General features: G+C 36.7%; 1 protein-coding gene across 3 annotated transcripts; it reads left to right on the top strand.

Annotated features, from left to right (window-relative positions):
• The first annotated feature begins 9,942 nt into the window (after positions 1-9,942).
• Positions 9,943-12,645, top strand: LOC145117779 (uncharacterized). Of its 3 annotated transcripts, XM_079054105.1 has the most exons (7): positions 9,944-10,215; positions 10,316-10,420; positions 10,593-10,698; positions 10,807-10,837; positions 11,043-11,142; positions 11,223-11,393; positions 12,321-12,645. In XM_079054105.1, the coding sequence occupies exons 2-7, from the start codon at positions 10,405-10,407 to the stop codon at positions 12,554-12,556; spliced, it is 660 nt and encodes a 219-aa protein (XP_078910231.1). In that variant the 5' UTR covers positions 9,944-10,215; positions 10,316-10,404; the 3' UTR covers positions 12,557-12,645. The 3 variants fall into 3 exon arrangements, with proteins under 3 accessions (XP_078910232.1, XP_078910231.1, XP_078910230.1); XM_079054106.1 differs by having other exon boundaries at positions 9,943-10,420; positions 12,370-12,645; XM_079054104.1 differs by having other exon boundaries at positions 9,944-10,420.
• Positions 12,646-13,050: the final 405 nt, after the last annotated feature.

The following is a 13,050-nucleotide window of genomic DNA, read 5'->3' as shown; positions in this document are numbered from 1 at the left end:
TCGTGCTGCCGGGATGAATCGAGTACATGGTCTTGTAAGCTTCTTCCATCAGAAGATCCCTTATTCCTCCCATCTTAGGTGCCCAAATCCTATCTTGGAATACCTTCAGTCCTTGATCGTTTATACCGAACACTACCGTTTTGCCCAAACATTCTTCCTTTCGGTCATTTTTCTCTGAAGCTTCTTCCTGAGCTTTCTTGATGCTTTCTACAATCGTTGAGACAACTTCAATTCTTAATGCTCTTGGCCTTTTCCTTTCAAGGCTCACTTTTCGGCTTTAAGTATCAGCTAGAACATTTGCTTTACCATGGTGGTAAAGTATTTCACAATCGTAGTCCTTAAGCAACTCTAGCCAGCGTCGTTGTCTCATGTTCAATTCCTTCTGATTAAATAGATATTGAAGACTCTTATGATCAGTGAAAAGTTTGCATTTTGTGCCATAAAGATAATGCCTCCATATCTTTAAGGCAAATACTACCACTGCCAACTCCAAATCATGAGTGGGGTAGTTCTTTTCATGTTCTTTCAATTGTCTCGATGCATATGCTATCACTTTATCCCTTTGGGTCAGAACATAACCTAACCCAACTCCAGATGCATCGCTATAAACTGTGAAGTCTTCAACTCCATCAGGTAAAGAAAGAATCAGTGCTTCACACAATTTCTTCTATAGCTTCTCAAATGCTTCCTCGTGCTTCTCATTCCAAGTATAAGTAGCTCCTTTCTGGGTCAAAGGTTTCAATGGAGCAGCTATCGAAGAAAAGCCTTTGATAAATCTTTGGTAATATCCGGCTAATCCCAGAAAGCTTCGGATCTTCGTGGGACTCTTTGGTTGTTCCCGCTTTATTATAGCTTCAATCTTAGTTGGGTCAACAATGATCTCTTCTTGGTTAACCACATGACCCAAAAATTGGACTTCTTGAATCCAAAAATCACATTTGGACAACGTTGCATTCAACTTCTCCTTTTTCAGAACTTCTAACACTTCTCGCAGATGCTTGTCATCCTTCTGCTTGCTTTTTGAATAAATCAAAATGTCATCTATGAAGACTATCACGGATTTATCGAGGAATGGTTTACAAACCCTATTCATCAAATTCATGAATGTTGCTGGAGCATTGGTTAGTCCAAACGACATAACCAAGAACTCATAGCGTCCATATCTTGTTCTGAATGCAGTCTTCTCAATATCCTGCTCTCTCACCTTTAGTTGATGATATCCTGACCTAAGATCGATCTTCGAGAAATAGCTCGAACCTTGCAGTTGATCGAACAGGCCATCAATCCTTGGCAATGGGTAGTTGTTCTTTATTGTTTCCTTGTTCAGCTCTCTATAGTATATGCACATCCTCATGCTTCCATCTTTCTTCTTTACGAATAACATCGGAGCTCCCCAGGGTGATGAACTAGGTCTAATGAAACTGTTGTCCAACAACTCCTGAAGTTGCATCACGATCTCCTTCATCTCCGTCGGTGCTAACCGGTATGGCGCTTTTGCTATCGGTGTTGTTCCTAGTAACAAGTCTATTCGAAACTCTACTTGTCTATTAGGGGGCAATCCAGGAAGATTTTCGGGAAAGACTTCCGGATAGTCACACGCCACTGGTATACTTTGTATATCCTTTTTCTCCTTCTTAGCATCGATCACGAATGCCAAGTATGAGGTGCATCCTTTAGATAAACATTTTCTGGCTTTCATTAGGGAAATGATTCCAAAATTTACTCTGCGCTTGTCTCCGTACACCATAAATGACTCTTTTCCAGGCAGGTTTACCTTCACTATCTTTTTCTTGCACAGTATCTCGGCATCATTGGCGCTAAGCCAATCCATCCCCAGTACGATGTCGAAACCATTCAACTCAATGGGTAACAACTCCTCGTGGAATTCGTTTCCGTTTAAGTCACTGACGATATTCTTAATGCAATTGCTAACATGTATGAATTTTCCACTAGCAACTTCTACAATTAGGGCATCATCAAGTTTTTCTTTAGGCAATGCTAGTCTTTCACCAAATTTATGTGATATAAAGGAGTAATTTGCTCCATAATCAAACAATAAATTGGCAGGCAATCCATTTACAAGAAAGGTACTTGAAGCGATATCTGTTGCATCCTTTGCGGCTTCCATTGTCATTTGGAAAGTTCTCGCCTTCGGATTTGGTGGGAGATTGGGCCTTGCTGCCTCTTTCTTCTTCGGGCAGTCCCTCAATATGTGCCCCTCTTCGTTGCACCCATAACAAATTTTCTTATTGAAGGTGCATTCATTGGCATAGTGCCCACGCTTTCCATATTTAAAACAAGTGACCTCATCGCCACATTTCCCAACATGTTTCTTCTTACACTTGTCACACCATTTTGCTTCGCCTCCTCTTCCTCTCGAACCAGACTTTGAGAATTTACTTTTCTTGTTGGATATCAAAGATCCATCGAACTTCCTTTTCTCACCAACCTCTTCCCTCTCTTGATCCCTTTCCTTTAACTGGGTCTCCACATTTTTAGCTGCTCGGACTGCTGTCTCCAGAGTAGTTGACATCTTAACCGTTGGGCCAAAGTCGGCTGGCAGTCCGTTTGCGAACCTCTCAATTTTTGAGAGTTCAGTTGGCACTAAGTATGGAAATAACTTCATCTTTTCGGTAAATGCAGTAGCATAGTCATCAATGCTCATTTTCCCTTTATTCAAGTTCGGAAATTCATTGTTTAGATCTATCAGATCTATCTCTGAGCAGTATTGCATCTTCAACTGCTCCAAGAACGTTTCCCAAGACATTTTCAGGGCTTCTCCATGTGGCATCGTGTCTGCCAATAGCTTCCACCAGCTTAAAACTTCGGTCTTCAGTTGTCTGACCACAAAAACAGTTTTTTGTTTGTCGCTACAGTTGCAGCTTTCAAATACCATCACCATTTCGGAGATCCAGTCCATAATCTCTACAGGTTTTGGGCTTCCGGAAAGGCTTGGCGGTTTGGCGCCCAATAAATTCTTATACATACGCCCATCTCTGTTGATTTCCCTCTCTGGTTATTCCTTTATGCCACTGTGGGTTCCGCTTGAATGACAGTACGGCTGTAATTTCCTTCCTCTGACTGTCTGTCATTTAGTCCAGGTTTTTCAACAGGCATTGAAGGTTCACTCCTGTTGTTCAACAATAGTTGTCTCATTTCTTCCCTTTGTTCAACCATCATCTCCTGAATCATTGCTTGTACTCCAGCCATTGTGATTGGCTCTGGTGTAGCTTCTACTATTGGCACCAGCTCAATCACTTGGGGTTGAGGTTGTTGATTCCTATTCGCCTTTCCAGCTCCACTTTGGGTTCTTGCCATTTTGATCTATACACACCAAATTAGGCGAATTTAGATCTTTATTCATGATAGATATTTAAATTCTCCTTATCACTCCGAAAGGTTTACATGCTAGTTCTAATATCGTAGTCATACATTTAGAATCCTGAACACATAAGGTTTCCAGATCTGGTCGGCAACAGACCATAGATCCGCACAAATAATAGCATATATGGCAAACAAATAGCATGTAGCACATAAAAGCATTTTAGGCATCTTTCCTAAAATATACTAGTACCCGTGTCTAAAATATGGTAGACACTCATCTCACGATCATTACTTAGCATTCTAAGTTTAAGTCTAGAAATCCTACAAATTCCTAGTTCGCTTAAACTAATGCTCTAATACCAACTGTGACATCCCCATTTTTTACGGCCAGAAAAGACTGATTTCGTTTATGCTTTTATAATAAAATCAGAGTAATATTTCAAATAAAAGTGATGCCGAATTTGTTCCCAAAACAAAATATGATAAAAATTTATCAAAGCATTTCTTAAAGAAATGTATTTTTCATTTCATTACAAAAATCGGGATGTCAACATCGATACAGACCAAAAGCATAAACAGTACGATATAGGCCTTACAACATTTATTTACATCTACTGGCCTATAATCCAAAATCCTTCGTCATCATCTAACTATGCTCTTGTTCCACTACCTGTAATACAGAAAGTCGAGTTGGTCAGGCTTGAGAGCCTGGTGAGCACATAGGGTTTTCAACCTATAATAAATAAATTTATTAATTTCATCAACCAACAATAAATTTATTAATTTCATCAACCAACAATAACCCTGATTACCCATTCCTATTATCCTCACTTTACGTCCCTAAACACCTATCATAAGGGACCTAGCCTAAGGATCATCATCGGGATGGACAACACTGCTAAGGGGATTCCTCAGCCATATATGTCCTTAAGGAAACCATGAGGGGATGACCATGAAGGGGATGGAGTACACCGGTGAACACATTGTTTACAAACACCTAGAGGTTACGAGCCTAGTAGTGTTTCACTGGACTGCCTAGAAAGGTCTGTGGTCGTCATCTATACTCCACTAGATGACTGGAACATCGACAACTTCGAGGGCTCTCATCATTTTATGTCATCACACATCAACTATTTCATCTACCCATGTTATTCCCAACATATTTGTAGATAAAAATACATACACGGTTTAAATCATTCTAAACATGTATAAAACATTCATTCAACATCCATCTCAAATAAACAAATAATATATATACACATAGCACATATTTTATATAAAATACTTTATATCTATGTGTATGATGAAAGTGAATATACACTCACTTGATAAGATGGTGATTGGACAGCACTTCGTTCCTTAAAACAATCTTTTTCGATGAAACCGGGAGGTTTGCTCAAAAACCGGGCTTTACGCGGGCAGAGTTTTGACTCGAGGATACGGGCTCCGTTTTTTACGTTCTTTATATCCACGTGTAGGTAAGACCGTGTTTTACAACTTTCGTTAGACTTCGTCGACTAATTTTGACTTTATTTTAAAAGTTATATTTTTAACAGGCCGGGATAAGAAATGTCCGTTAAAATTTCATAACTTCTTTATAGATAAAAATACATATACAGTTTAAATCATTCTAAACATGTATAAAACATTCATTTCAACATCCATCTCAAATAAACAAATAATATATATACACATAGCACATATTTTATATAAAATACTTCATATCTATGTTTAAGATGAAAGTGACTATACACTCACTTGATAAGATGGTGATTGGACAACACTTCGTTCCTTAAAACAATCTTTTTCGATGAAACCGGGAGGTTTGCTCAAAAACCGGGCTTTACACGGGCAGAGTTTCGACTCGAAAAACTCTTTTTCTTGGAGACTTCGGGCTCTCCGAGGCTTTCTTCTAGTGCTAGGAAGGTACCCTAGGCTTCGGGGGGTTTAGTATAGCTTAAAAGATAGTATAAGGGTGAAAGAGATTTGAAATTAGCAAAAGAAATCGGGCAGTCTCACATCCCTTTTATAGGTGGTCGAAGCCCCTCATTAAGTTGGGCGTAACTTTTTGGTACGCGGGGCGTACTACTTTGTTCAGCTCTTCGCTGGGCGTACTCTCGTACGCTGGGCGTAGGGGGAACGTGGTGCCTGATCGGATTCCGAGCTTCGGACTCATGCAAGCTACACATACGTGTTCACCATCCGAAGGAGTAGGGGGCGTCGCCGACTTCAGACCATGTACACGAGTATTCTACATCAAGGGGTAAGACCCTTGGTTAAGGAGTAGGGGGCGTCGCCGACTTCGGACCATCTACATCAAGGGGTAAGACCCTTGGTTAAAGAAAATGGTGATGGCGTCAGAGGTTTAACTATATGGGTTGACATGGCAGTCTGACTGGCTAAAAGCATAAGCAGTTTCCAGTTTGATTGGCTAAAGTTGTGCTTTGGAAGTGAGATGTCCCGAGTTCGAACCCCTTTCCCCTCATTTTTCTAGAAAATCCGATTTTTAATGGTTTAACCATATAGGCTGACATGGCAGGCCACCTAAACTGCCACATCAACACCCCTTCCAATTTGGCATGCCACAAAGTCATGTTACCTGCTAAAAATGTCAAAAAGGACTAAATTGAATGAATTATCCGGTTTCTTGGGTTATCTATTAAAAAATGGGATTTTTTTTGTAAATTTTCCCAAAATAATGATACTTTTCTAGAGATTTCAGTAACAAAATTGTTGCATTTGTGTGGTGTGTGTAAGTTACTATTCATTTGCAAGTGCTATTTCTTTTTTTTTTGGAAAACGGCAAATAAATATATAGATTAAAGTAAACCCAACATCAAGTTGGTGTGGGGCAGATAGTACAAAATGGAGAGTATCACAAAAACAAACAGAGAATTTACAAACAATGGAAAGGACAAAGGTTCCACACTCTCCAGTCCACCTTTTTGCATGAAGTTCTATATTTGCACCAAGTAAACATTAGAGCTTTTATCCTTTCAACTATAATCGCCGGTCTCGTGGGGATGTTCTCGAAAACCCATTTATTTCTACAAACCCATATACACCATAGTGTTCCACATAGTATTATATTCAGCAAGCTTTTTTCCTTATTGCACCCAGAATTTCTTGACACAAAAAGTAGCATATCTTTTACCGAACTAAACCTTTCACCATTGATATCGCACCAGTTAAGTATGAGATCCATGACCATCTTCGCCATCGGACACGAAATCAAGATGTGATCGCTCGTCTCCTCTTCTTGATTGCAAGCACCGCACATCGTAGATGGTATGGTAATCCCGCGTTGGCAGAGTGCCACCGCTGAGGGAATTCTTCCATGCTTCGCTCTCCAAATAAATGAAAGAATCTTGAACAGTGTCGCTTTCCCCCAGTCAAAAGGTCCATCATTTACCAAGTGATTTGATAATTCAATTCTCTCCCGTAACAGACATACCCTAAATCGACCTTCTGATGTAAACTCCAATTCCCATCGACCATCGATCGGGTTCTGCGATATTATTTCTTTAGGTTCAATTTTTATTTTTTTCAAAAACAACCTGGTTTTAACTATATTTTTCCAAACACCATTATTGGATCCGTTAGCAAGGACGGACCAGTGTTTACCATCTAGTTTATGGATACACCGGATTACATTCGCCCACAAGGCTGGGCTATCAGTCTTTAGTCGCCACATCCACTTAGCTAATAGCGAGATGTTAAGAGATTTAATTGAGCCAAGCCCGATACCCCCAACACTCCTTGGAGAGATTAGGTTTTCCCACGCCACCCAACAAATGCATTTTTTGTCATACTCTTTACTCCATATAAACTTTCTTCTAATTATTTCCAAAGTGTCAATTACTCCTGTTGGTACTACAAAAATGGACATAAAGAAAGTAGGTAGATTGCCCAGTACAGCCTTTGCAAGGGTTAATCTGCCCCCAAAGCTCAATGATCTCGCTTTCCAGGTCGACATCTTTGCTTGGAATTTGTCGATAATTGGTTCCCATGCTTTCCTACGATTCATATTCTCTCCAACCGGGATTCCGAGATAGGTGAATGGGATGGATGAAGGTTCACATCCGAGAGGGGCTTCCCAATTTATTACTTCAGTGTGGGAGGCCCCCACCCCATATACCTTTGACTTCCTGAAGTTCACCTTTAACCCCGACGATACATAGAAACACCTTAATATCCGGGCTAAGTTTGCAATATTACGCCTCGACCATTCGCCAATAAACAGTGCATCATCTGCGTAGAATAAATGAGACAAACAGAGATTAGATTGTTGAAATTTGATGCCATCAAAAATTCCTTTTTCCACAGCCATCTTCATCGCCTGATTTAATCCTTCCATCGCAATGATGAAAAGAAATGGGGAGAAAGGATCTCCCTGTCTGACACCTTTCGACATAGAGAACTCCTTTGTTGGGCTACCATTAATGATCACCGAAGCTCTACCGGATTCAAGACAACCATTCATCCATAATCTCCATTTCGACCCGAATCCCATTTCCTCCATGATTGAATCCAAAAATGCCCAACTTATCGAGTCAAATGCTTTATTGAAATCCGCTTTAAATAAAAGCATTTTCTTGCCTTTCGCCTTTGCCCATGAGCATAGTTCATTGACTATCAACGGTCCTTCTAAAATGTTTCTACCCTCCACGTATGCGGATTGGACCTCATCAATGATGCTACCAATAACTCTTTTCAATCTTATTGCAACAGTTTTGCAATAATTTTATATAGGGAACCAATCAAGCTTATTGGTCTAAAGTCACCAAAATTAATTGGGTCTTTAGATTTTGCAGCGAGCGATATGAATGAGTAATTACATCCTTTTGACAGTTTACCATTCCTTTCAAAATACTTTACCATCCATACAATATCATCCTTCAGCAATTCCCAATATTTTTTTACAAATTTGAACGTGAATCCGTCCGGCCCCGACGATTTGTCACTTCCACATGCCCAATATTCTTTATTTCATTTATTGTGAACTCCCCTTCCAAGAAATTTGTATCAAATTCAGATAACATACGAAAACCCGGGTTACAGAATTTTGGTCTATTTTTCCACCCTTCTTTGAATTTATTCCCAAAAAACCTTACAGCCTCCTTTTTATATCCATCGGATTAGTAACCCATGTTCCATTTTCCATTATCCCGTGTATATGGTTTTTTCGGTTCCTGTTATTGACGTAAGTGTGAAAAAACCGTGTGTTTCCGTCACCTTCCGCTTCCCATTTTAGTTTTGCTCTTTGTTTCAGATTCATAGTAACCATTCTCGCATGTTCATCTATCTTGACACCAATATTAGATCTTTCTTCCAATTCTTCTTCAGTGAGGAGCCTTGATTCCGCAATTAATTCGAGTTCAGCCTTCCTGTTCTTCCATGTTTCAATTTCATTGTTCTCCTTCCGTGCTGCATTGACTCTCCAATTTCTATCAAGAGAAAAAAAATACTAAAAGCACACCAATTATAATATTTAAAGCATTAAATACAAGATGCATTATTAAATACAAGATGCAAAAAAAGAGGTTCTCTAGAAAACATAGACTTTGGATATGGTAATAGAAGATTTTCATATTTACATCTTTTCCCGCAAGTAATTTTCATCTAAAAGTTTTCGTCCGTTATAATTTTAAAATTAAATTATTAATATTTTACAAGTTGTGAATTTGTTCCCTTACTATATTTTAAAGTTACGGTTTTATGTCCCTTACATAATTTATTTTTATAGTTTTCATTTTTTTAATTATTATAATTTTAATTAATTGCATTTGTGGTATTATAACAAGCAACATATATTTTCAAACTTTATTTGTCTCCGTCTCTTCTATACATAATTGTTTGGATCAAAACTTTATTTTTATATTTTGTGGTCCGTTTACAAAAGAGTTTTCCACCACAACATGCGTGATGACTTTATACTTGTATCCTATTCAATATCATCTTATAAAATAGATCAATTGTTTAAAAAATTAACACCACTACATTTATTTACGTTATGTTTGGAATACATATAAAGAAATAAAAGTTAGAAATGTATTTCTATTAAATTTATCTAATTGTTCGTTCAATATTCAAACAAATCATAAAACAAAACCGATAGTAAAAAAAACAAAAAAAACAAAAAAAAACGGGATCATTTAAAGACACAGTAACATAACCAAAATATATGAAAAGACATAGCCCAACTACATATATAACGTTTATATAGAGATGTCCAAAATAACATAATAAATACATAGTATTCATAATAAAATAAGCACACTAATAAATATATTATATTGTTTAATTAATAAAAAAAAATTGCTTATGATAAAGAAAAAAGAAAAAATGATTATATGAGAAGTGACGATGATAGAAATAAAAAGGGGGTTTATTTAAGATCACATATTTATTAAAATGACATTTTATGCAGCAAAACTATTTTCCAATTGAAATATTCAGCCAAGTTTCAGTTTCAACTTCACATGTTTAAAAATAATTTGCACAATACAATTTATATATACATAAAAGGTTAAAAAGTTGGGTAGCAGTACCTTTTTTTCTCTTTCCTAACTTCACACGCGACTTTTGTTTTTCTTATTTTCAACACCAATACTTCATACATTTTCTCCTTCTTATCTTATTTTGTTACCGCCTTCTTCTCTGCTTCGTTTTCCACGTCGCCGCCCTCCTCCTCCAATACTCATTCTTTCGCTTTTCCTTAGTTCCTCTTTATTTCTTCTTCACTCTTCCTTACGTCTCTCTCCCTCGAAACCCTTCAATTGCCTGGTCATAGTTTGGATCAGGTCGCCGACAGCGGCAACGCATGAGTAGAAGGAAATAGAGGTTATGGCTGACAGCAGGGCATACAATAGTATCCGATTGAGCGCCACCGTAACTGTCCACCTCTGTTTTTTCTGATTTCCTTTGTCAATGTTCCTTCTTGGTGGCTGATTCAGAACGAGTTGAAGGTAATGTTTTCTTCTACTTTCAGGGTATCGGCTATGGTGGTGGGGTTTCTTTGTCTTTCTTTCAGGAGGGCCGACGGTATATATTCTACACCGCCATCACCACTTCCCCTTTATGAGCTTTGTCTCAGGTTCGATTTTATGATTTAATCCTTTAGTTTTTATTTCGTTTGGTTGATTCTTAAGTTTTTATGGCCTTTGTTTGAATAATTGTCAAGTTTTTCTTTTGTTTAGTCAATTTTTAGGTTTTTATGACCTTTCCTTGATCGATTGTTACATCTTTTTATGCTTTACTTCTTCCAGGAAGGTATATATTCTACATGTCGGTTGAAAAAAATTGTTGTATAGAGGCTGTTAATATGCTAAAGGGAAGTGCACATGTAGTGTTTGTGGAAATGCCTAAGAGAAGGTAATATGTTTCTATTATCTGTTATAGATCAAATATGTTGCAGGTTTGTACATGTTTCTATTATCTGTCATCAATCATCAGTCATGTTATTTTTTTTCATATGAACAGGTTTCTAAATCTTCTTCAGAGCTGGAATTGGGTAGATTAAATCATTATTATAACAACTATATCAGATTCCCATGTCATCAATATACATGTCATCAACAATTCAAGATACATCTGCAAAAGATATATATATATATATATATATATATATATATATATATATATATATATATATATATATATATATATATAGAAAGTAACATTGACCCTGTTTAACATTGACCCTGTATTGAGTATAGGGGCTTATTTGGATGATAGAAGCTCCAAGAACCAACAAGGTTTATCAGATTCTCACAAACTTGATGGGAAAAGTCAACAAGAATCCAACTGACATACAAGGTATATTTTGTCAATATAGCTATTTTATAAGCAATTTATGATAAAATTATTTGTCTTTATGACTTTATGTTTGATGTTAGTGGGTGTTGCTGCTCGTGCATTACATCTATCAAGAGGAGTTGAGAAACCAAGTGGTAGGGTTACTTACATAGTTGTTCTTCAAGGATTGAGCAGATTTGGTGTTGAGGAGCTTAACACAATAGGAACTTACACCACTGCAAGAATTTCTCCTATTGATATGACAAAGGCTGGTATACCATCAAAACCACATTATTCCTTTTCAATTTCTATGTAGATTCACATTCACCATGTTTACTTTATGGATTTCATACTATTTGAATAAAGTGAAAAGTTTTGAGGAATTGATGCCACACTTGAGAAAATGGAAGAATCCCCTAAGTCAAACAGTTCATTCAATAAAAAAAAAACAACTTTGTCTATACAAAAGGGTAGAATGGTCATTTTTTCATATTCAGACAGTTTGAATTTTGGTCAAAAAAAAAAAAAGAAACAATCTTTGTTTATACAACAACATCGTTTATCCATTCATGCATGAAGATTGAAGAAGCATTATGCCAATGAGTTGAAGTTTTCATCATTGGTAATTGACTTAGTCAGCTATTGAATAAACGTGAAATGGAGTATAAAGATGTTAGATTATTTAGCTTTGAAGAACAGCTGTGTATGTTAGATTTTGTTGATGTAAAAGTAAGGCTTTCAAAAGCCACAGAATTAGTTGATAGACATTTAGAGGTAAAAAAAAACTTATAATTTTGAAAAACATTTAGAGGGTGTTTGGGTTGGCTTTTAAATTAACTTTTTATCTTTTTCTTTTTGAAAAAGTCAAAAAGTTTAATAAGATGTTTGGGAACTTTAAAAGTTCTTTTAGAATAGCTTTTGGCTAAGAAGGAAATACTCCTTTTCTAAAAGTCACGAAATGCTAACTTTTGGCGACTTTTGGGGTTTTAAAAGGTAAAAGGCTAAAAGTTATTCCAAACATATTTTTAAAACTTCTTTTGGCAAAAGTTAAAAGTCAATAAGGTCTTTTATGAAAAGGACTTTTAAAGAGAAAAAGCTCACCCAAACACCCCCTTAATTTGGAATGATGGAATCATGGAAGGAATGGAGTTTTTCATTCCATTCCATTGCGATGTTGTGATGAATTTCTTGAATTGCAGCTGAAACCGGATGCAAAAAGCCTGATATTATGCTTTGTGGGCTCGGCAGGTGTCGGGAAAACATCATTGCAAATGCTGCTGCTCTTGGGAGGAAGTTCATAAGAATATCTCTTGGTGGTGTAAAAGATGATGCTGACATTAAAGCCCATGGAAGGACATACATTGGAAGCATGTCGGGTCGACTCATTGATGGATTAAAGGTGAATTTTTTCAATTTTATTTTTTTACAAAAATAGGTTTGAAATTTTTACTTTTATGAGCTATATAACATTTCAGGTCAAATTAATGTAATATGTTTTGATTAATATTATACTATGTTCTACCATTTGGTACAGCTTGAAATAAGGAAAAAAAAAAAACAAACACAGCGCCAAAGTCGCAGCTAATTCCCCTCTAGTTAATATCAGTTGCATAAATTAATAAAAAAAATGAAGCCCATAAAACAATAAATATAGTATTTATACTAAACCAGTTATTCGTGGACTATCATATATTTAATTGAACATTATAATAAAAAAATGTCTTCGCATTCAACATGAATTGCTAGACATAAAATGCAAAAATTGACTTGTTTGAAGTCAGAAGCTGAAAGCAGAAATGTCACGACTCTCTCCATAGCTATGGTTATTCAACAAGGTTTCAATGTGATTGATTTCTTTTGGTAATGATCTTGTAAGAACCTGTTTAACAAAAACAACGTCATCAACACATAACAGAGTATACTGCGTTT

The sequence above is a fragment of the Lactuca virosa genome, chromosome 5 (assembly GCF_052849685.1).
Source record: "Lactuca virosa cultivar CGN04683 chromosome 5, Lactuca_virosa_CGN04683_v6, whole genome shotgun sequence".
In the NCBI taxonomy this organism is placed as follows: domain Eukaryota; kingdom Viridiplantae; phylum Streptophyta; class Magnoliopsida; order Asterales; family Asteraceae; genus Lactuca; species Lactuca virosa.
The sequence above is the reverse complement of the archived record's forward strand: the minus strand, read 5'-3'. Positions and strand labels throughout refer to the sequence as shown.